At 45.2% G+C, this 25727-nt stretch overlaps 1 protein-coding gene across 6 annotated transcripts in view; it reads right to left on the reverse strand.

The window, feature by feature from the left end:
• The window catches only part of LOC130362861 (pulmonary surfactant-associated protein D-like), a 138741-nt gene that overhangs the window by 50592 nt on the left and 62422 nt on the right, over positions 1-25727 (reverse strand). For 5 of the 6 annotated variants that reach the window (XM_056567951.1, XM_056567950.1, XM_056567952.1 and 2 more), the window contains exons 2-4: positions 13989-14178; positions 13227-13334; positions 3077-3160 (exon numbers count right to left, since the gene is read on the reverse strand). In XM_056567951.1, coding sequence (XP_056423926.1) covers positions 3077-3160; positions 13227-13334; positions 13989-14178 — 382 coding nt within the window. The remainder of the gene's footprint in view (positions 1-3076; positions 3161-13226; positions 13335-13988; positions 14179-25727) is intronic. The other variant, XM_056567956.1, reaches the window with a different exon arrangement.

Genomic DNA, 25727 nt, shown 5'->3' on the forward strand with positions numbered 1-25727 from the left:
GAGGAGCGATTAAAGGAGTTACAATTGTTTAGTCTTGAGAAGAGAAGTTTAAGGGGGGATATGATAAACGTATATAAGTATATTAATGCCCCATACAAAAAATATGGAGAAAAACTGTTCCAGGTTAAACCCCCCCAAAGGACGAGGGGGCACTCCCTCCGTCTGGAGAAGAAAAGGTTTAGTCTAAAGGGGCGACACGCCTTCTTTACCGTGAGGACTGTGAATTTATGGAACGGTCTACCTCAGGAACTGGTCACAGCAGGAACAATTAACAGCTTTAAAACAGGGTTAGATACATTCCTGGAACAAAATAACATTAACATTTCCCTTATCCCCTTACACCCTTCCCTTCAATTCCCTGGTTGGACTTGATGGACGTATGTCTTTTTTCAACCATACTAACTATGTAACTATGTAACTATGTATACTGCACCTAATGTGGGGGAACAATACTGCACCTAATGTGGGGGAACATACTGCACCTAATGTGGGGGAACTATACTGCACCTAATGTGGGGGAACTACTGCACCTAATGTAGGGGAACTATACTGCACCTAATGTGGGGGAACTATACTGCACCTAATGTGGGAGAACATACTGCACCTAATGTGGGGAACTATACTGCACCTAATGTGGGGGAACATACTGCACCTAATGTGGGGGAACTATACTGCACCTAATGTGGGGGAGCTATACTGCACCTAATGTGGGGGAACGGTACTGCACCTAATGTGGGGGAACTGTACTGCACCTAATGTGGGGGAACTATACTGCCAACCCTAATGTGTGGGAACTACAACCTAATGTGGGGGGAACTGTGCTGCGTACTTAAAGGGGTAGTCCTCTAATAAGATATATAAGTGTGCATAGGAATTTGTTCATGTTTTTTTTATCTATAGTCCAGCCCTCCAACGGTCTGAGGGACCGTGAACTGGCCCCCTGTTTAAAAAGTTTGAGGACCCCTTATCTAGTGTATATATGTAATGTATAGAATACCTCTGTATAGGACCTTAGAGGTCACGTGCCTTTAATTGAATTGTATTATGGTTTAAGGACCTTTGGGTCATGTAATATACCCAGAGTTCACTGGGTCAGGATTTACAGGTCTGGTGACCAATGAGCTTTAGTTCCACCCCCTTAATATATTAGGGGCTGCTGCCACTAAATTCGCTCTTTTGGTTCCTGGACACTAAAGAAAGCACATCTCATATCTTCAGCATCAATTCAAGCTAGGCCTGAAGCCTAACCTTCAGCAGCCACAAAACTGTGAGTTATTCCAGCTCAACCTTCAAAATTCTGTGTGACTACTATCAACTCAAATCTCCTAAAAATAGTAGCACAGTGGCTAGCATCAAAGCTCATTGATCCCAGAGTCCCTGCAAACCTGTGAGAAACCTGCACCACGGTTCTCTCTTGCAAAGGCTGTTCTGTTTCATGCAGTTGCATAAAATCTGCAATAAAGTTACTTCAAGTTTAGTATATAAAATCCGCTGTGGACATTCAATTGTTTCTCCCTACCGTTTATGAGACGGTTGCCGGTAGGACCATTACATTAAGGAAACCACACCCTGGCGTCAAGACAACTAAGAGTTAACACCAACATACCCTATACTACCATTGCAACACCCATACATAACTAGCCTCCAGGCCCAACACAACTCTTTTTGGTCTTAGTCTGTTCCTTACTTGACAGGCCCACAACAAGTCTAAGGGAAGGGGGACTGTCAGGGGTGGGGGGGTTGGGGGCTCCATCATAATGAAGTGTTCCGTCTTCCAGGCACCCTTAATCTGGCCCTGCGCGTGACCCCGCATTATATCGCAGGAGCCAGCGCAGCACATTAATATACGTCCTGCGTCATTAAAGGGGTACTGCGGTGGAAAACTTTATTTTTTATTTTTATTCAACTGGTGTTAGAAAGTTAAACAGATTTGTAAATGACTTCTATTTAAAATCTTAATCCTTCCTGTACTTATCAGCTGCTGTATACTACAGAAGAAGTTCTTTTCTTTTTGAATTTCTTTTCTGTCTGACCACAGTGTTCTCTGCTGACACCTCTGTCCATGTCAGAAACTGTCCAGAGTAGGAGCAGATCCCCATAGCAAACCTCTCTTAGATAGTTCCTGACATGGACAGAGGTTTCAGCAGAGAACACTGTGGTCTGAGAGAAAAGTACACCACATCTTTCTATGTAGTATACAGCAGCTGATAAGTACTGGAAGGATTAAGATTTTTTAATAGTAAATTACAAATCTGTTTAACTCTCTGGAGCCAGTTGATAAAAAAAATATATATTTTCCTCAGGAGTACCCCTTTATTGCCATGTTCACATGGTGTAAAATATGCGGAATGTCCCCACGGAAAACATTTGAATAATCCGTCGGGCGCTGGGACTGCTTGGAAATGCTCCATCTCATAGATGGCAATGCATTACCAAGCGAAATCTGCAATAAGAAAAAACAAGTCTATTCTTTCTGTGGACGCTGGAATGGGAGTTTTCACGGCAGAAATTTTTGGTGCACAAATTCTGCTGAATAAGGGTGGGTTCACATTACGTTTTTCCCCATACGGGAGCGCATACGGCAAGGGGAGCTAAAAACTTGCGCTCCCGTATCCCGTATGTAATTCATTTCAATGAGCCGACCGGAGTGAAACGTTCGGTCCGGTCGGCTAATTTTTGCCCCGTATGCACTTTTACAACCAGACCTAAAACCGTGGTCGACCACGATTTTAGGTCCGGGGAAAAAGCGCATAAATGAACTGACCAGACCGGTGAACGTTTCACTCCGGTCGGCTCATTGAAATGAATTACATACAGGAGCGCATATTGAGGGATACGGGAGCGTAAGTTTTTAGCTCCCCCTGCCGTATGCGCTCCCGTTTGGGGAGAAACGTAACGTGAATCCACCCTAAACAGTACAGCAGAAACCCATTGAAATTAATGGGGCTCTGCTGCAGGGGAATGTCCTTGTGGAATATTCCGTGTGGACATTCCACACAAATTCCGCCATGTGAACATACCCTTACTGTTTATAGAACTGTTCCTAAGAAAACAAGAATCTACATTTCTTACTAACCTTTCCTCAGCGATACCAGGTTGGACTGCATTTTCACAACTCTTCCATCCAAAAGATCCAGTTGGAGTTTAAGATCTTCAAGCTCTGATAAAAAAAAACAAATGCATTATAAAGGTTAATAGTATACTCTTACTTTTAAAACATATTAAAGGGGCAGCATGAAACAGGCAGTGACACCATCACTATGAGTGGCAGGACGAGCAGGTATACAGCCAATACGGCAGCTCTCCCTTCACCAGTATTTCTCAACCAGTGTACCGCCAGCTGTTGCAGAACTACAACTCACAGCATACTGGAAGTTGTAGTTCTGCAAACTGGTTGGGAAACACTGCCCCATATACACATAGGGAGAGACGTGTCAAGCCAAGCAAGACAGAGAGCAGCTATATAGAGCCCCCACCTTGGCTGTGTACCACATTCACATATATTTTTTAATACTATAGTTTCTCTGACACAACAAGTAAATCATTGACTTTTAGTGAGGAAACCTGTGGTTGTTTTATGCAGCCTGCGGTCAGGGCTGCCTGGCCTGAAACAACCAACTGGTTCCCTTTACAGGGGTACTAACATGGAAACTTTTTTTTTTTTTTTCTATCAACTGGTGCCAGAAAGTTAAACTGATTTGTAAATTATCAGGGGTGAGAAAATAGCAGGCGGCACTCCAGGCTATTGTGCATATAAAACCGCTTTTTTATTGCTTAGTAGCAGGTCACAGCAGAGAGAAACACACCAACAGTTTCACGTTAACCAGAACGCTTTCTCAAGGCAATGTGGGTAAAGGGGAACTCCCTATTTAACCCCTCCAGCACCAGGTAGTCACACCCATAAACGCACATGTGTAAATTACAACCAATAGCACTACAATACTATATCCTGCAGAATATACAAAAAACACAAGAAAAATATACACAAAATACAAAAAAAAAAAAAAAACAATATTAATATACATATTATTTTAAAATGTAAGATTACCATACATAAATTGTAACTTATAGAAAAGAGGACAAGTCATTTCTGTCATTTAACCCTTCGGCAGTCCCCGCATTAGCCAAGATGTTTTTACTTTTTTGTCCCTAAATGTACTCCTCACCAATTCATCTTTGAGGTTATTTGTCCTTCTAAAGGAGATTATGGGACGTTGTTCCGTGATGTCCAATAAATCTTTATCAGACTGCAAAATGTGCCAATTTTTATGAATGGCACGCTTATGCAGTCTGCCACCAGAGAATATTCAAATGAGAACACTGCCCGTATGTACCTCCCCTCCACTTTTTGCGGCCACGAATCAAGTCCCTCCTGTCTATTTTATTTGCTCTCTCAAAAGCCTGGTAATTAATGGGTTCATCATAACCTCTATCCCTTCATTTCTGCATTAAAATAAAAGCCTGTTGGAGGAAAACCGCATTATCTGAATTGTTCCTTTTCAGTCTTAGAAACTGTCCATATGGTAACAATCGAGTAACATGTGTCGGATGAAAACTATTAAAGTGCAGCAATGCATTTGTAGCTGTCGGTTTCTCATAACCCTGGACCTTCAAACCCTCTCTGGCTACACTCAGCTCCAAATCCAAGAATTGCCCTTTATCGCCCCCAAAACTGGATGTGAATTGCATGTTAAAGTAATTCACATTCAGATACCAGGTGAACTGTTGGAATTCTTCCTCAGTTCCCAACCATGAGAGTAGCACGTCATCTAAATACCGGGTCCAATGCCCGATATACTGCGAAAAGGGATTCCTTGGTCCATAGAAGACGTGCTTCTCCCAGAGTGCCAGGAAAACAATCGAATAGGTTGGTGCCACCGGGGTGCTCATCGCCGTGCCAGTCTTCTGGGCATACCAGGTGGCACCAAACCTAAACGCAGTGTGTTCCAGCACAAATGCCAGAGCTTCAAAGATAAATGTTACGCATTGTTCATCTTTCCTTGCTTGCTGCAGGAACAGGCACACTGCATTAATGCCATCTTTGTGACGTATCCGGGTATATTTGCCTTGCCACGTCCCGCCCTCAATAGACTGCACGTACCGTCCTAATAGACTCCAGGTATTGAGAGAGGGGCTCGGTTAATGAGCCCCTCCCGGACACAATTGGCCGGCCTGGAGGGTTCAATTGGCCGGCCTTGTGGATTTTTGGTAAGTAATACCAATTGGGTTTCGATGGATTCGATGGGAACAGTTTTTCTAATAAATCTTTAGTCAGTGCACCCATTTCTACCCCTCTTCTAAGGAGGGACTGTAACTTAGTCTGATACTCCAGTGTGGGGTCTTTTTCAAGTTTGGTATAAGTGTATGGGTCCGAGAGCTCTCTCATAGCTTCGTCTTGGTAGGAGGACTTGTCTAGTATCACTATATTACCCCCTTTGTCAGCGGGCTTCAGAACGATCTTATCATTTTCTTTTAACCATTTCAAAGCGTTTTTTCCCCATGTGTCAAGTTGTCCCATATCTCAGGGTACAAGAGACTCTTGACATCATGTAGGATGCTGTTTTCAAAAATTTCCAAGTTCGAGCCCGGTGACAAAGGGGGAAAAAATTGTGGTTTTATACTTCCCATAAATTTAGGGGTCTTCTCATTCCTTGAGGGATCTGATTCCAACAATATTTGCAATAAATCTGACACTACATGCTGATCTTCAGTTTCAAGGTTTGGGTTGTAAATAAACCCTAACGGGCCAATCCTAGCCAGAGTTTCCCCTTGTGTCAACACAACCTCCCTATTTACATTCTTGTTCTTAAACATTTTGTGCAAATTTAATTTCCGCAAGAATTTCGCAAGATCTATCTGAAATTTGACCTCGTCGAACTTATTAGGTAAACCGTAATTTAAACCTCGGGATAGAAGTGATATGTATGCATCTGATAATGTAATACTGGATAAATTAACCACATTATTCATACATTTAAAGTCAGGACTGACCTGCTGAGTTGTCCCGGAGCATTCCGTGGCAGGAGCTCCTATGTTCGCCAGGAGACCTGCTTCCGTTTGCCTCCGGTCCCCTGCTGGGAATGATTTCCTGCGCCACCCCCCGGCGTGTCCTGCGCCTAAAGGGCCTTGCTGAGAAGAGGAACCCGAACCTCCCCCAGCTGTACCATTAGTCGGTCGTTCAGAACGTGCCGACTTCATGTCCTCGGTGTTGGGGTCTGAGCCCAAGTCCGTAGTCCAGTGGTCCGGATTTTGCTTCGGACGTCTCTTGCGTCTTCTCTGGTTTCTGGGTCTGAACGGGCGTTGTGATGTCTGTTGCGGATTTTTCCAGGTGAAGATCCTCTCACGTTGAAAATCAGCTCTATCCCAGACAAACTTGTCCCTCTTCCTCTCCTTAATCTCATTTTGTATGGGTACCAGTTTTGTCTCTATTTTCAGTAGAAGTGCTTGCCATTGTGAATCCGTCATTCTGAGCTTCATTTCACTTTTGGCTTTTTCCAAATTGGTTTGTGTCAATGTGTAATCCATTGTTGAACGATCCAACACCAATCTGGTTAGGTTCAGCGAGTGTTCAATGTGGGCTTGTTGCCACTTTTGTACAAATGTCTTGTCCTCCTCATATTGAGACGGTTCTTTGTACTGTCTAAGGCCCCGGGGTGAACGATTTACATCCTCATAAGATTTTAATGTATTGATTGTCTAAAACAATCGTACCTCCTTCTCGGAGAGGGACATGATCTTATTCTCCAGGGCCCGTGTACTTAAAACTTTGTATTCATCTTCAGTGTTACACTGCGTGAAGAAGGTGCCAATGTCCTCTCGACTTGCATCTAAGGCGTTTAATCGGGTGGTCTCGGTTCCTTCGGTGTCCAGTGCTTCCACGCTCATGGACTCCATAATTAGCTAGCGTGCACTTGCAACAGAAATACAGTTCATAGAAAGCCTTCAAAATCTAGCTGGAAAGGTGCATGCTACATCTGTTCTCTCAGATTTGTAAATTACTTCTATTAAAAAATCTTAATCCTTCCAGCACTTTTTAGGGGCTGTATACTGTAGAGAAAATGCTTTTCTTTTTGGATTTCTCTTCTGTCAAGACCACATTTTAGGAACTGTTCAGAGCAGTATATGTTTTCTAAGGGGATTTTTCTCCTGCTCTGGACAGTTCCTAAAATGGACAGCAGAGGTCAGCAGAGAGCACTGTAGTCATGACAGAAGAGAAATCCAAAAAGAAAAGCATTTCCTCTGTAGTATACAGCACCTAAAAAGTGCTGGAAGGATTAAGATTTTTTAATAGAAGTAATTTACAAATCTGTTTAACTTTCTGTCACCAATTGATGGGAGTACCCCTTTACACCTCAGAATAGGTATTGCAGTAAATGTAAGGCAAACTATTAAAGTCAAACCATTTAAAAGAATACTTTAATAGATCAGATGAAATATATAGCATACCCAGTGGTGCACAAAGACAGCAGTTTATTTAATATCAGGACCTTTTGTTTTTTAATATGCTTTAAAATTTATATTCTATATGACCCCATATATACTGGGGGTGGTGGGAGCTGTTGGTGGTTCTGAAGCTATGTTCACACGTGGGTATGTCTTCACGAAAAATCTCTGTGTGGACATTCCCGTGACAGAGGAGTGCTGCCAGAACATGCAGGCGCTAGGACCGCTCCGAAATGCGACATTTCATAGACAGCAATGCATTTCCATGCAGAGTCCATAGAAAGAATACGTGTCCATTCTTTCTGTGGACACTGGAATTTGAATTTCCATGCCAGATCCTTCCAGCACAGAAATTCTGCTATGTGAACAGTGCAGCAGAATCCCATTGAAATCAATGGAACAAGTGTTCTGACCTCCACCGATCAGGAGAACAAACCAGGAGAAGTTCAGGCTCTCCTGGCTCTGTGTCACATGATCGGGACAAACTCGCAATGTAAATCTAAGTAACATGTCTCGATCATGTGACACAGATCAAGGAGAGAAGCGCACGGCAGTGTAGGCTTCTCCCAGCTTGTTGTCCTGATCAGCGGAGGTCTAAACACTCACTCCTCCACAGATCCAAACTTTAGACATGCTGCAAATTTTTTCCAAATGACAGCTACTCTTTGAAAATTTTGTCTTAAACTGTCTACTTTATTAACAATATATTATGCACAGTATTTTTTCGAAAGAATGAACGTGTTCATACTTTCGGCAGAGGAATGTCATCGGTGGAATCCCCTTGACAGCAATGGGTCTCTGCTGCACTGGAATATCCGAACAGAAACTCCTTAGTGTGAACATAGCCTTAAAGGCGTACTCTGCCCCTAGACATCTTATCCCCTACATCTTATCTTCCTGCTGCATCCGGCGTTCGTTTAGAGCATCGAGTGCAGCGCCGGAGGCTCATGATGTCATGGCCACGCCCCCTCAATGCAAGTCTATGGGAGGGGCCATCACGCCACCTCCCATAGGCTTGCCTTGAAGGGACATGGCTGTGACGACACGAGCGGGGCATGACCGTCACGAGTCTCCGCCCGCATCCCCAGGTGTTACGTCCCTGCTCCTCCCCAGAGCGCTTGCGGCGTTCTCCTCTCTGCAGCGCCCCGGTCAGACCCGCTGACCGGGAGCGCTGCACTGACACTGCCGGCGGGGATGCGATTCACATAGCGGGACGCGCCCACTCGCGGATCGCATCCCAATCTACTTCCCTGTCCCGGTCCCCGGCTGTCACGTCCTGGCGCGCGCGGCTCCGCTCTCTAGAGCGTGCGCGTGCCAGCTCTCTAGGATTTAAAGGGCCAGTGCACCGCTAATTGGTGCCTGGCCCAATCAGTGTAATTAGCTCACCTGCTCCAGGCTTATATTACCTCACTTCCCTTTCCCTGCATTGCCGGATCTTGCTGCCTTGTGCCTAGTGAAAGCGTTTCTGTGATTGCCTTACCAGTGTTACCAGACCTTCTGCCGTTACCCTTGACTACGAACCTTGCCGCCTGCCTTGACCTTCTGCTACGTCTGACCTCGCCTTTGTCTAGTCCTCCTGTCCCACGCCACTCTCAGCAGTCAGCGAGGTTGAGCCGTTACCGGTGGATACGACCTGTTTGCTGGTGAATACCAGTAGCAACTTAGAACCGGTCCACCGGTACGGTCCACGCCAATCCCTCGCTGACACAGAGGTTCCACCTCCAGCCTGCCGAATCATAACAGTAGATCTGGCCATGGATCCCACTGAGGTGCCACTGCCAAGTCTCGCTGACCTCGCCACCGTGGTCGCCCAACAAGGACAACAGCTGTTACAGTTGTCCGCCATGCTACAGCAGCTTCTGCCTCTACAGCAGCAACCATCTCCTCCGCCAGCTCCTGCACCTCCTCCGCAGCGAGTGGCCGCTCCTAGCCCCCGCTTGTCTCTGCCGGACAAATTTGATGGGGACTCTAAACTCTGCCGTGGTTTCCTGTCTCAATGTTCCCTACACTTGGAGATGTTGTCAGACCAATTTCCCACAGAACGGTCTAAGGTGGCTTTCGTAGTAAGTCTTCTGTCTGGAAAGGCCTTGTCATGGACCACACCACTCTGGGACCGCAATGATCCTGCCACAGCCACTGTCCAGTCCTTCTTCCCTGAAGTCCATAGTGTCTTCCAGGAGCCAGCTCGGGCCTCCTCTGCCGAGTCTGCTTTGCTGAACCTAGTCCAAGGAAGTTCTTCTGTAGGCGAATACGCCATTCAGTTTCGTACCCTCGCCTCTGAGCTAGCCTGGAACAACGAGGCCCTCTGCGCGAACTTCAAGAAAGGCTTATCCAGGAACATCAAAGATGTACTGGCCGCACAAGAAATTCCTGCTAACCTGTCTGAACTTATCCATTTGGCCACCCGCATCGACATGCGTTTTTCTGAAAGACACCAGGAGCTCTGCCAGGAAAAGGACCTTGATCTCTGGGCACTTCTCTCCTGGAATCCTTTGCAATCTACCCCTGTGCCTCCTGCCGAGGAGGCTATGCAAGTGGATCGGTCTCGCCTGACCCATGAAGAGAGGTCTCGTCGCAGAGATAAAAATTTATGCCTGTACTGTGCTAGTACCGAACATTTCCTAGTGGACTGCCCTATTTGTCCTCCGCATCTGGGAAACGCACGCACGCACCCAGCTCACGTAGGAGTGGCGTCTCTTGGTGTGAAGTCTGCTTCTCCACGTCTCACTGTGCCCGTGCGGATTTCTCCTTCTGCCAACTCCTCCTTCTCAGCTGTGGCCTTCTTGGACTCTGGTTCTGCAGGAAATTTTATTTTGGCCTCTTTCGTTAATAGGTTCAGCATCCCAGTGACCCGTCTCGTCAAACCGCTCTACATTTCTTCTGTCAACGGAGTAAAATTGGACTGCACTGTGCGTTACCGCACAGAACCCCTGCTTATGAGCATTGGACTGCATCACGAAAAAATTGAATTTTTTGTTCTGCCCAACTGCACCTCTGAAGTCCTTCTCGGATTGCCATGGCTCCAACGTCATTCTCCTACCCTTGACTGGACCACCGGGGAGATCAAAAATTGGGGTCCTTCTTGTCACAAACGATGCCTCACATCTGCTCCCACTTGTCTAACTCCTGAGGTTCCACCCATACCGGCCCCTCCCAAGGCTTACCAGGATATTTTCGGCAAAAAGCAAGCTGATATTTTGCCTCCTCATAGCCCCCTTCCTGGTAACACTCTGCCCCGTGGCAAGCTTCACCCTCTGCCCCCCTCCCCATTCCCACTTCTTCTGGATTGCCTGCCGTTGATGAAGTTACCCAGGACTTCTCTATCATCCGGAAGGAAACTCAAGAGTCGCTCCCAATGGCCTTGTCTCGTATGAAAGGACAAGCAGACAAAAAGAGGGGGAGACCTAAGGGGGGGGGGTACTGTTACGCTCCTCCCCGTAGCGCTTGCGGCGTTCTCCTCTCTGCAGCGCCCCGGTCAGACCCGCTGACCGGGAGCGCTGCACTGACACTGCCGACGGGGATGCAATTCGCATAGCGGGACGCGCCCGCTCGCGGATCGCATCCCAATCTACTTACCTGTCCCGGTCCCCGGCTGTCACGTCCTGGCGCACGCGGCTCCGCTCTCTAGGGCGTGCGCGCGCCAGCTCTCTAAGATTTAACCCCTTAAGGACTCAGGGTTTTTCCGTTTTTGCACTTTCGTTTTTTCCTCCTTAACTTTTAAAAATCATAACCCTTTAAATTTTCCACCTAAAAATCCATATTATGGCTTATTTTTTGCATCGCCAATTCTACTTTGCAGTGACATTACTCCTTAACTTTTAAAAATCATAACCCTTTAAATTTTCCACCTAAAAATCCATATTATGGCTTATTTTTTGCATCGCCAATTCTACTTTGCAGTGACATTACATTTTAACAAAAAATGCACGGCGAAACGGCAAAAAAAAATCATTGTGCGACAAAATCGAAAAAAAAAACCGCCATTTTGTAACTTTTGGGGGCTTCCGTTTCTACGCAGTGCATATTTCGGTAAAAATTACACCTTATCATTATTCTGTAGGTCCATATGGTTAAAATGATACCCTACTTATATAGGTTTGATTTTGTCGCACTTCTGGAAAAAATCATAACTACATGCAGGAAAATGTATACGTTTAAAAATGTCATCTTCTGACCCCTATAACTTTTTTATTTTTCCACATACAGGGCGGTATGAGGACTCATTTTTTATTGGTATGATTTTTGTTTTGATCGGACTTTTTGATCACTATTTATTCATTTTTATAATGGTATAAAAAGTGACCAAAATATGCTTTTTTGGACTTTGGAATTTTTTTGCGCGTACGCCATTGACCGTGCGGTTTAATTAATGATGTATTTTTATAGTTCGGACATTTACGCACGCGGCGATACCACATACGTTTATTTTATTTTATTTTTTACACTGTTATTTTTTTTATGGGAAAAGGGGGGTGATTCAAACTTTTTTTTAGGGAAGGGGTTAAATGACCTTTATTAACACTTTTTTTTACATTTTTTTTGCAGTGTTATAGGTCTCATAGGGACCTATAACACTGCACACACTGATCTCCTATGCTGATCACTGGCGTGTATTAACACGCCTGTGATCAGCATTATCGGCGCTTGACTGCTCCTGCCTGGATCTCAGGCATGGAGCAGTCATTCGTCGATCGGACACCGAGGAGGCAGGTAAGGGCCCTCCCGGTGTCCGATCAGCTGTTCGGGACGCCGCGATTTCACCGCGGCGGTCCCAAACAGCCCGACTGAGCAGCCGGGATACTTTCAGTTTCACTTTAGAAGCGGCGGTCAGCTTTGACCGCCGCTTCTAAAGGGTTAATACCGCACATCGTCGGTGGTATTGTGTGTGGTTTTAGCCGCGGGTCCCAGCCGTTGATGAGCGCCTGGACCGAAGCGATATGATGCAGGATCGCGGCACGATCCCGCTTCATATCGCGGGAGCCGGCGCAGGACGTAAATATACGTCCTGCGTCGTTAAGGGGTTAATGGGCCAATGCACCGCTAATTGGTGCCTGGCCCAATCAGTGTAATCAGCTCACCTGCTCCAGGCCTATATTACCTCACTTCCCCTTCCCTGCATTGCCGGATCTTGTTGCCTTGTGCCTAGTGAAAGCGTTTCTGTGATTGCCTTACCAGTGTTACCAGACCTTCTGCCGTTACCCTTGACTACGAACCTTGCCGCCTGCCTTGACCTTCTGCTACGTCTGACCTCGCCTTTGTCTAGTCCTCCTGTCCCACTCCTCTCTCAGCAGTCAGCGAGGTTGAGATGTTACCGGTGGATACGACCTGGTTGCTACTGCCGCAGCAAGACCATCCCGCTTTGCGGCGGGCTCTGGTGAATACCAGTAGCAACTTAGAACCGGTCCACCGGTACGGTCCACGCCAATCCCTCGCTGACACAGAGGATCCACTTCCAGCCTGCCGAATCAAAACACCAGTCATCCCCCAAGGAGCAAAGTTTGCTCTGTTCACCTGGGGTGCCGCAGCCGAGATCAGACATCAGAAATCTTATTCCCTATCCAAGTTGTCTAGGGGTGGAGTACCCATTTAATGAGCTGTTGTACTGTTTAGTATAAAATCATTTTACTGTGACTGTCGAAAGCTAAAAATTACGACATGAAGCATTGAGCAAATAATACTTCTATTACTATTGTTAAATAAACTTTATCTAAAATATAATATTAAAAGAGAAGTAAAGACAAAAGAAACTACTATACAACAGAAAAGGGAAAAATTATCCTTACCTGAAGCTCCAATATCTCCTTGTTCGCCTTTCTCCCCTTGTGGTCCCTGTTCACCTTTTGGTCCTGGACGTCCATCAAGACCAGGAAGCCCAGCTGGTCCTATTGGACCTAAAAAAAAAAAAAAAAAAAAAAAAATATATATATATATATATATATATATATATATATATTTAGGAAATATGGGGGGAGGTTATTTTATCCTGGTTACATCCTGGTTATATGGGATTAATTTTTCACACTGTTTGTCTCAGATGCCGTTAAGAGACTTTTCGTTGCAACTTACGTTAGGAGACTTTTTTTTATTTTTTATTAAAGAACATACCAAGTGGTGATTTAAGTAGATATCAGGCAGTGTTCTGAAATGTATCATGTACAACTTTTCAGTTTGTCGCATCCTTTGGCGCAACTGTGCTAACTGAGGTGCAATTCTACACCAGTTCTCTGTTGACTTACAAACTGACTGTGGTCAGGATTAATAAAAAAGCGCACATTTGTCGCATGGGTTAAAAAGTTGCACATAAAGTTGCAGAGGAATCATCATACAAAGTGGAGTACTGAAGTAAGAAATACGATCAGCACCAGATTTATCACATGCCCTGCACCATGTAATAAATTTGGCGCAGTTACACATTTTCCACCACATGATTTAATGGAGTAAAAAGACATTTACTGTTTCCATTTTTCCTGAATACCCCCCTATGTCTCACAAACAACATTTCCAAATGTCAGCCTGAATTATATTAAAAATATTCTGCACATTACCTCGCTCTCCCTTTTCCCCATTTAACCCATTTATGCCAGGTGTGCCAGGTAGCCCATCTTTTCCTGGTGGTCCGCACTTGATGATGGCATAGTCTGTCTCATAACATATCTCAGTGGAGTACACTAAGGCTATGCCAAGCAGAACCACGCTGAACACCTGCAGAACGGGCATCTTCCAAGCAATTTCACCCTATAAGGACAAAATAAAATATAATGTAGACTAAATTAAGGTAAGATATATTATACAATTAAAAAAAAAAATTCCAAACTTCCTTTTTTTTTAGAATAAGTAAATTATGTGAGCATAGATCTTAACCCCTTGGGGACGGAGGGTTTTCCAGTTTTTGCACTTTCGTTTTTTCCTCCTTACCTTTTAAAAATCATAACGCTTTCAATTTTGCAGCTAAAAATCCATATAATGGCTTATTTTTTGAGCCACCAATTCTAATTTGTAAAGCCATCAGACATTTTCCCAAAAATCTATGGCAAAATGGAAAAAAAAATCATTGTGCGACAAAATTGCCATTTTGTAAATTTTGGGGGCTTCCGTTTCTACGCAGTACATTTTTCAGTAAAAATGGCACCGTGACTTTATTCTGTAGGTCCATATGATTAAAATGATACCCTACTTATATAGGTTTGATTTTGTGGTACTTCTGGAAAAAATCCTAACTACATGCAAGAAAATGCATACGTTTAAAATTGTCATGTTCTGACCCCTATAACTTTTTTATTTTTCTGTGTATGGGTCGGTATGAGGGCTCATTATTTGCGCCGTGATCTGAATTTTTTATCGGTACCATTTTTGTATTGATCAGACTTTTTGATCACTTTTTATTCATTTTTTCATGATTTAAAAAGTGACCAAAAATACGCTATTTTGGACTATTTTTTTTGCATTTTTTTGCATGTACGCCATTGACCGTGCGGTTTAACTAATGATATATTTTTATAATACGGACATTTCCGCACACAGCGATACCCCATATGTTTATTTTTATTTACTCAGTTTTTTTTTTTAATTGGGAAAAGGGGGGTGATTTAACCCCTTAAGGACCCAACCATTTTACACCTCAGGACCCGGCCATTTTTTGCACATCTGACCACTGTCACTTTAAACATTAATAACTCTGGAATGCTTTTAGTTATCATTCTGATTCCGAGATTGTTTTTTCGTGACATATTTTACTTTAACATAGTGGTAAAATTTTGTGGTATCTTGCATCCTTTCTTGGTGAAAAATCCCAAAATTTGATGAAAAATTTGAAAATTTTGCATTTTTCTAACTTTGAAGCTCTCTGCTTGTAAGGAAAATGGATATTCCAAATAATTTTTTTTTTATTCATATATACAATATGTCTACTTTATGTTTGCATCATAAAATTTACGTGTTTTTACTTTTGGAAGACACCAGAGGGCTTCAAAGTTCAGCAGCAATTTTCCAATTTTTCACAAAATTTCCAAACTCACAATTTTTCAGGGACCAGTTCAGGTTTGAAGTGGATTTGAAGGGTCTTCATATTAGAAATACCCCACAAATGACCCCATTATAAAAACTGCACTACCCAAAGTATTCAAAATGACATTCAGTCAGCGTTTTAACCCTATAGGTGTTTCACAGGAATAACAGCAAGTGAAGGAGAAAATTCACAATCTCCATTTTTTACACTCGCATGTTCTTGTAGACCCAATTGTTGAATTTTTACAAGGGGAAAAAGGAGAAAATGTATACTTCAATTTGTAGCCCAATTTCTCTCGAGTAAGCACATACCTCATATGTCTATGTAAAGTGTTCGGCGGGCGCAGTAGAGGGCTCAGAAGCGAAGGAGCGACAATGGGATTTTGGAGAGTATGTTTTTTTGAAATGGTTTTTGGGGGGCATGTTGCATTTAGGAAGCCCCTATGGTGCCAGAACAGCAAAAATCCCCCACATGGCATACCATTTTGGAAACTAGACCCCTTGAGGTATGTAACAAGGAATAAAGTGAGCCTTAATACCCCACAGGGGTTTCACGACTTTTGCATATGTAAAAAAATAAAAATAAAATGTCACTAAAATGTGTGTTTCCCCCCAAATTTCACATTTTTGCAAGGGTTAATAGCAGAAAATACCCCCCAAACATTGTAACCCCATCTCTTCTGAGTATGAAGGTACCCCATAAGTTGACCTGAGGTGTACTATGGGTGAACTACAATGCTCAGAAGAGAAGGAGTCATATTTGGCATTTTGAGAGCAAATTTTGCTCGGGGGCATGTCGCATTTAGGAAGCCCCTATGGTGCCAGGACAACAAACAAAAAAAAACACATGGCATACCATTTTGGAAACTAGACCCCTTGTGGAACGTAACAAGAAATAAAGTGAGCCTTAATACCCCACAGGGGTTTCGCGACTTTTGCATACATAAAAAAAAAAAAATCACTAAAAGGTGTGTTTCCCCCCCAAAATTTCAAATTTTTGCAAGGGTTAATAGCAGAAAATACCCCCCAAAATTTGTAACCCCATCTCTTCTGAGTATGGAGGTACCCCATAAGTTGACCTGAAGTGCACTACGGGCGAACTACAATGCTTAGAAGAGAAGGAGTCATATTTGGCTTTTTTGAGAGCAAATTTTGCTCGGGGGGCATGTCGAAATTAGGAAGCCCATATGGTGCCAGGACAGCAAAATAACCCCCACATGGCATACCATTTTGGAAACTAGACCCCTTGAGGAATGTAACAAGGCATAAAGTGAGCATTTACCCCCACTGGTGTCTGTCATATCTTTGGAAAAGTGGGCTGTACAACATTTTTAATTTGCACAGCCCACTGTTCCAAAGATCTGTCAGACACCTGTGGGGTGTAAATTCTCACTGCACCCCTCATTACATTCCGTGAGGGGTGTAGTTTCCGAAATGGGGTCACATGTGGGGTTTTGTTTTTTTTGCGTTTGTCAAAACTGCTGTAACAATCAGCCACCCCTGTGCAAATCACCTCAAATTTACATGGCGCACTCTCCCTTCTGGGCCTTGTTGTGCACCCCCAGAGCACTTTGCGCCCACATATGTGGTATCTCCGTACTCGGGAGAAATTGCGTTACAAATTTTGGGGGGCTTTTTTCCCTTTTACCTCTTGTCAAAATGAAAAGTATAGGGCAACACCAGCATGTTAGTGTAAAAAGTTTATTTTTTTACACCAACATGCTGGTGTAGACCCCAACTTCACCTTTTCATAAGGGGTGAAAGGAGAAAAAGACCCCCTAGATTTGTTAGTCAATTTCTCCCGAGTACGGGGATACCCCATATGTGACCCTAAACTGTTGCCTTGAAATACGACAGGGCTCCGAATTGAGAGCGCCATGTGCATTTGAGGCCTGAATTAGGGATTTGCATAGGGGTGGACATAGGGGTATTCTACGCCAGTGATTCCCAAACAGGGTGCCTCCAGCTGTTGCAAAACTCCCAGCATGCCTGGACAGTCAACGGCTGTCCGGCAATACTGGGAGTTGTTGTTTTGCAACAGCTGGAGGCTCCATTTTGGAAAGAGTGGCGTACCAGACGTTTTTCATTTTTATTGGGGAGGGAGGGGGGCTGTGTAGGGGTATGTGTATATGTAGTGTTTTTTACTTTTTATTTTATTTTGTGTTAGTGTAGTGTTTTTAGGGTACAGTCACACGGGCGGGGGATTACAGCGAGTTTCCCGCTGCGAGTTTGAGCTGCCGCGCAAAATTTGCTGCATTGCAAACTTGCAGCCCGATACTCACTGTAAGCCCCTGCCCATGTGAATGTAGCCTGTACATTCACAGGGGGGGGGGGGGGGGACCTCCAGCTATTGCAAAACTACAACTCCCAGCATGCACAGTCTCAGTGCATGCTGGTAGTTATAGTTTTGCAACAGCTGGAGGCACACGGGTTGGGAAACACTGAGTTAGGAAACAATGTTTCCCAACCAGTGTGCCTCCAGCTGTTGCAAAACCACAACTCCCAAACATTCTCAGGCATGCTGGGAGTAGTAGTTCGGCAACATTTTTAGAGCCAGATGTTGCCGAACTACAACTCCCAGCATGCTTGGAGTTGTAGTTTTGCAACATCTGGAGGACTACAGTTTGCAGACCACTAATACAGTGGTTCCCAATCTGTGCCCTTCCAAATGTTGCAAAACTACAACTCCCAGTATGCCAAAACTGTCCAGGCATGCTGGGAGTTGTAGTTCAGCATAGATGTCCCCCAGATTAGGAGCATACTTGTCCCCCAGATTAGGCAGCATAGATGTCCCCCAGATTAGGAGCATAGTTGTCCCCCAGATTAGGCAGCATAGATGTCCCCCAGCGTAGGCAGCATAGATGTCCCCCAGATTAGGAGCATACTTGTCCCCCAGATTAGGCAGCATAGATATCACCAAGATTATGAGCATAGTTGTCCCCCAGATTAGGCAGCATAGATGTCACCCAGATTAGGCAGCATAGATGTCACCCAGATTAGGCAGCATAGATGTCCCCCAGAGTAGGCAGCATAGATGTCCCCCAGATTAGGAGCATACTTGTCCCCCAGATTAGGCAGCATAGATGTCACCCAGATTAGGCAGCATAGATGTCCCCCAGATTAGGAGCATACTTGTCCCCCAGAGTAGGCAGCATAGATGTCACCCAGATTAGGCAGCATAGATGTCCCCCAGATTAGGAGCATACTTGTCCCCCAGATTAGGCATCATAGATGTCCCCCAGATTAGGAGCATAGTTGTCCCCCAGATTAGGCAGAATAGATGTCACACAGATTAGGCAGCATAGATGTCACCCAGATTAGGCAGCATAGATGTCCCCCAGAGTAGGCAGAATAGATGTCCCCCAGATTAGGATCATACTTGTCCCCCAGATTAGGCAGCATAGATGTCACCCAGATTAGGCAGCATAGATGTCCCCCAGATTAGGAGCATACTTGTCCCCCAGAGTAGGCAGCATAGATGTCACCCAGATTAGGCAGCATAGATGTCCCCCAGATTAGGATAATACTTGTCCCCCAGATTAGGCAGCATAGATGTCCCCCAGATTAGGAGCATAGTTGTCCCCCAGATTAGGCAGCATAGATGTCACCTAGATTAGGCAGCATAGATGTCCCCCAGATTAGGCAGCATAGATGTCCCCCACAGTAGGCAGCATAGATGTCCCCCAGATTAGGAGCATACTTGTCCCCCAGATTAGGCAGTTTAGATGTCACCCAGATTAGGCATCATAGATGTCCCCCACATTAGAAGCATGCTTGTCCCCCAGAGTAGGCAGCATAGATGTCACCCAGGTTAGGCAGCATAGATGTCCACCAGATTAGGAGCATCCTTGTCCCCCAGATTAGGCAGCATAGATGTCCCCCAGATTAGGCAGTATAGTTGTCCCCCAATCAGCGCGGGCCGGTCAGAGCCAATCAAAGGGCCCTATGTGTCAAGCGGGCCGTACAATCCCCAGGTCTGCCCCAGAGGGGTTCATAACCAACCACAATAGAGAACATTTTGTTGTAGGAGCATGGTCAATCTACTCAGACCCATCTGTCATTGGTGGATGGAAATCCTGGCTGATCCATCCCTGATTCATCTTGAAAAACATCAGTCTCTCCACATTTTTAGTGGACAGACGAGTTCTCCTTGGGGTGACTATGGCCCCAGCCACACTAAACACCCGCTCTGATGGCACACTAGTGGCCGGGCAGGACAGCTTTTCCAGGGCAAACTCCGCTAGTTGCGGCCATAAATCTAGTTTGGCTGCCCAGAAATCCAGCGGATCTTCAAAGGTTGTTGGCAGGGTCATGTCGAGGTAAGCCACCACCTGCTGGTTCAGGTCCTGCTCCATGTCCACCTGCTGCTGATGAGTAGCTTCACTATGCGGCTGAAGGAATCTACTCATCAGCGACTGTAGACTGTAGACTGTAGGCAGCATAGATGTCCCCCAGATTAGGAGCATAGTTGTCACACAGATTAGGCAGCATAGATGTCCTCCAGATTAGGAGCATACTTGTCCCCTAGAGTAGGCAGCATAGATGTCACCCAGATTAGGCAGCATAGATGTCCCCCAGATTAGGAGCATACTTGTCCCCCAGAGTAGGCAGCATAGATGTCACCCAGATTAGGCAGCATACTTGTCCACCAGATTAGGCAGCATAGTTGTCCCCCAATCAGCGCGGGCCGGTCAGAGCCAATCAAAGGGCCGTATGTGTCAAGCTGGCCGTACAATCCCCAGGTCTGCCCCAGAGGGTTTCATAACCAACCACAATAGAGAAAATTTTGTTGTAGGAGCATGGTCAATCTACTCAGACCCATCTGTCATTGGTGGCTGGAAATACTGGCTGATCCATCCCTGATTCATCTTGACAAACGTCAGTCTCTCCACATTTTTAGTGGACAGACGAGTTCGCCTTGGGGTGACTATGGCCCCGGCCACACTAAACTCCCGCTCTGATGGCACACTACTGGCTGGGCAGGACAGCTTTTCCAGGGCAAACTCCGCTAGCTGCGGCCATAAATCTAGTTTGGCTGCCCAGAAGTCCAGCGGATCTTCAACGATTGTTGGCAGGGTCATGTCGAGGTAAGCCACCACCTGCAGGTTCAGGTCCTGCTCCATGTCCACCTGCTGCTGATGAGTAGCTTCACTATGCGGCTGAAGGAAGCTACTCATCAGCAACTGTAGACTCAGACTGCTGCTGATTGAGCCGGTACTGCTCCTGCCACACCTCCCCTCCCCAGCAGCCGTGGCAGTGGAAGGTGAACGCAGAGGGGCCCCCCGAGTCAGACCTGCTAGTGGATGGACCATGTGGCCGATAGGCATCGGCCAACCGACTACGTAGAAGCTCCCTGAAGTAGGTCAGTTTGTCCTCCCTCTCAGTGTGTGTAAAAAAGGCCCCCAATCTGGGCCGGTAGCGAGGGTCTAATAAGGTGGAGATCCAGAAGTCATCGCGCTGACGAATTTTGACAATTCGGGGGTCACTACGCAAGCAACTCAGCATGCATCGTGCCATTTGTGACAGTGACTCGCTGGGACCACCTGCCTCCATTTCCACTGCATACTGCCACGGTGTGTCTGGGTCCTCTCTCTCGCCTCCCTCGTAATAACCCTCCAGCTCCTCTGGCTGCTCCTGCTCCTCCTCTCCTGTCCAATGACCAGAAACATCGGCCATCTCATCCACCATAAACTGTGCTCCGCTCTGCCCCTCATCATCCTCCTCCAGTTCATCCCCCACAGGACTCATTTAGCCTTCTGATGTAGGCGCAACATCTCCATTGCCGTGACCAGCCATGTTTTCAATCATTTTTTGGAGTAAATGTAGGAGTGGAATTACATCGTTCATGGTGTAATTCGAGCGACTAACAAAAAATGTGGCTTCCTCAAAGGGCCTCAGCAAACGGCAGGTGTCACGTATGAGCTGCCACTCGTTCACATTGAAGTTACACAGGGGAGTACTTCTATCTGCTTGTATCATCAAAAAATCTGTGATGGCTTTTCTTTGTTCGTATAGTCTGTCCAACATATGGAGGGTGGAATTCCAACGTGTGGCAATGTCACAAATGAGACTATGTTGTGGGATACCGTTCTGACGCTGCAGCTCAAGCAAAGTGTGCTTGGCAGTGTACGAGTGGCTGAAGTGCATGCACAGTTTCCTTGCCATTGTCAGGACGTCTTGCAAATGGGGTGAAGACTTGATAAACTTCTTGACAACCAGATTCAACACGTGTGCCATGCAGGGCGAATGGTTCACACTTCCTTGTCGCAGTGCGGCCACAATGTTCTTCCCATTGTCGGTCACCATGGTTCCCATTTCCAGATTTTGTGGAGTAAGCCATACTCGGATTTCTTCCCTAATGAACTTCAGCAGTTCCTCCCCGGTGTGACTCCGTTCGCCAACGCAAACCATGTGAAGGACGGCTTGACACTGCTGTGCCCTACACACGTGGTACGATGAAGGGCCACCGAGATTTGGATGTGCAGTGGAGGCCGAGGACACGGGGGAGGAGGAGGAGGTGCACACTGTAAAAGGACCAACTGCCTGGGAGCGAGAGCGTGGAGGAGGAAGCGGTGTGACCTGTCCAAGTTGCTGTTGTGGCTGTGCAGGAACAACATTTACCCAGTGGGCCATAAAAGACATGTATTGTCCCTGCCCGTAGTTACAGCTCCACACATCGGTGCTGTCCTGCACTTTTGAACACACTGACAGGCTCAAGGACTGGCCCACCTTCTCTTGTACAAACTTATGCAGGGCTGGTACTGCCTTCTTCGCAAAGAAATGATGGCTTGGGATTCTCCACCTCGGCTCGGCACAAGCCATCAATTCCCTGAAAGATGCAGAGTCCACCAGTTGGAAAGGGAGGGACTGCAACACCAGCAACTTGGACAGGAGCACATACAACTTCTGCGTCGTTGGATGAGTGGGCGCGTACTGTTGTCTCTTGGATATGGCTTCGCTGATCGATTGTTAGCGGAATGGCTGACTACGAGCGAGGAAGAAGGAGGGTTTGACACAATGCTCCCTTCGGCTGAGGTGGTGAAGCCTTGGCTGAATGACGGAGGGAGCGGATGGCCACTGGGTGATGCGGCAGGCTGGACCACTACCTCGGAGCCACGGTTATCCCAGGCCGCTTTATGGTGGCGAATCATTTGTTGACGCAGGGCCGTGGTGCCGAAATTGGGACCCTGGCCACCCTTCACTTTCTGCCCACAGATTTTGCATGTGACTACGCTAAGATCCTCCGGATTCTTTATGAAGAACAATCACACCGCAGAGTAGCTGATTTTCCCACCCGTAGTTCGCACTATTTCACTGCTATTGGCGCCGTCTCCAGGAACCCCTGTTCCACTACCTCCCTGAATGGTAGCTTGCTGCGAAGCAGGTGGTCTCCCCCTGGCACGTTTGGCTCCTGAATTTCCACTACTGCCACCACCACGCTGATTGACAACCGTGCTACAGCCTTGCTGCCTCATAGACAAAGAGCAAATCTCTTCTCCTGACGATGATGAAGCCCCGGGTTCTGCACCCGGCTCCCAATTGCGATCGGCTTCATCATCATCAAAAGATGTGTGCACGTCACTGATGTCCTCCTCATGTTCCACAACAGTGTCTGCCTCAGGACCCTGAACAATTGAAACATCGCCTCCCACGTCCCTCTCCGCATCACTACTTGGCCGCCTTGCAGAGCAAGGGACGCATGTCTCCTCACATTCTTGGCTGCCCATTAGATGCTGACTGTCCTCTATTACATCGTCCTCGCTAAATAGTGGAGCTGAACCCAAAGCATGAGATACTTCTTTGGGAGAGGGAACAGCATAGGACAAAGGCAATGGGATTACGGGGACTGCTCCCGGGCCATGCCAACTGAGGGTTGTGTCTGAGGAACCCACCGACTCTTGACTGAGGTTGTCAGATGTCGCTTGTGATGATGGGGATGAGTGTGCAAACCAATTGACGAGAGATGGGTCGACGACACGACCGCTGGGTGTTAATGGGAGCTCAGGCCTATTGCTGCGACTCCTGCGGCCACTCGCCCCAAGTCTGCTGCCAACTCTGCGTGACGTATGTAGGCCTCTGCCCCTTCTCTGTGCACGTCCTGGCACTTCCCTGCCTGACATACTTAGTGCATTTAGGAGGGTATAGAACAGCAGCAGGCGATTACTTACGCCTGTCCTTTCAAAGTATATAGGCCCTAGACAGAATAACAGTTACTAAATAGTACACTCCTTTGTTGTATGTATGCCCTTTGCAATGATGAGCGTACTGTTAAGCGTATTTATACGCAGAAAAAAACTCATTTTTTGTTGTATACACCAGCCAGTGTATACTAATATGTGGAATAGCACTGAATTTAGCACTGAGACAGAAATACAGGTACTAAATAGTACACTACTTGGTTGTATGTATGCTCTTTGCAATGATGAGCGCACTGTTACGCGTATTTATATGCAGGAAAAACTTTTTTTTTTCTTTAATACACCGGCAGGTGTATAATGTTTGGTATAACACTTAATTTAGCACAGAGACAGAAAAAAAGGTGGTATATGGTACGCTATTTGCTTGAATTTAGGCCCTTTGCAATGATAAGGCCACTGTTATGCGTATTTTTACGCAGGAAAACCTTTTTTTTCTTTAATACACCTGCAGGTGTATAACGTGTGGTATAACACTGAATTTAGCACAGAGAAAGACAAAAAGGTGGTATATGGTACGCTATTTGCTTGTATTTAGGCCCTTTGCAATGATAAGGCCACTGAAAAAGCATATTTGTACTCAGGAAAAACTTTTTTTTCTTTAATACACCGGCAGGTGTATTAACATGTGGTATAACACTTAATTTAGCACAGAGACAGAAAAAAAGGTAGTATAAGGTACGCTATTTGCTTGTATTTAGGCCCTTTGCAATGATAAGGCCACTGTTAAGCGTATTTGTACTAAGGAAAAAATGTTTTTCTTTAATACACCGGCAGGTGTATAATGTGTGGTATAACACTGAATTTAGCACAGAGACAGAAAAAAAAGGGTGGTATGTGGTACGCTATTTGCTTGAATTTAGGCCCTTTGCAATGATAAGGCCCCTGTTAAGCATATTTTTACGCAGGAAAACCTTTTTTTTCTTTTAAAGGTGTTGTATTACACTTAATTTAGGTGTATAACGTGTGGTATTACACTTAATTTAGCACAGAGACAGAAAAAAAAGGTGGTATATGGTACGCTATTTGCTTGTATGTAGGCCTTTTGCAATGATAAGGCCACTGAAAAAGCGTATTTGTACTCAGGAAAAAAAAAATTTCTTTAATACACCGACAGGTGTATAACGTGTGGTATAACACTTAATTTAGCACAGAGACAGAAAAAAGGTAGTATATGGTACGCTATTTGCTTGTATTTAGGCCCTTTGAAATGATAAGGCCACTGTTAAGCGTATTTTTATGCAGGAAAACCATTTTTTTTCTTTAATACACCGGCAGGTGTATAACGTGTGGTATAACACTGAATTTAGCACAGAGACAGAAAAAAAGGTGGTATATGGTACGCTATTTGCTTGAATTTAGGCCCTTTGCAATGATAAGGTCACTGTTAAGCGTATTTTTACGCATGAAAACCTTTTTATTCTTTAGCCCCTTAAGGACCGGGGTTTTTTCCGTTTTTGCATTTTCGTTTTTTGCTCCTTGCCTTTAAAAATCATAACTCTTTCAATTTTGCACCTAAAAATCCATATGATGGCTTATTTTTTGCGCCACCAATTCTACTTTGTAATAATGTCAGTCATTTTGCCCAAAAATCTACGGTGAAACGGAAAAAAAAATCATTGTGCAACAATATTGAAAAAAAACGCAGTTTTGTAACTTTTGGGGGCTTCCGTTTCTACGTAGTACATTTTTCGGTAAAAATGACACCTTATCTTTATTCTGTAGGTCCATACGATTAAAATGATACCCTACTTATATAGGTTTGATTTTGTTGGACTTCTGGAAAAAATCATAACTACATGCAGGAAAATTAATACGTTTAAAATTGTCATCTTCTGACCCCTATAACTTTTTTATTTTTCTGTGTATGGGGTGGTATGAGGGCTCATTTTTGTGCCGTGATTTAAAGTTTTTAACGGTACCATTTTTGCATTGATAGGACTTATTGATCGCTTTTTATTCATTTTTAAATGATATAAAAAGTGACCAAAAATGCACTATTTTGAACTTTGGAATTTTTTGGCGCGCACGCTATTGACCGAGCGGTTTAATTAATGATATATTTTTACAATTCGGACATTTCCG

The sequence above is a fragment of the Hyla sarda genome, chromosome 3 (assembly GCF_029499605.1).
Source record: "Hyla sarda isolate aHylSar1 chromosome 3, aHylSar1.hap1, whole genome shotgun sequence".
NCBI classification, from domain to species: Eukaryota; Metazoa; Chordata; class Amphibia; order Anura; family Hylidae; genus Hyla; species Hyla sarda.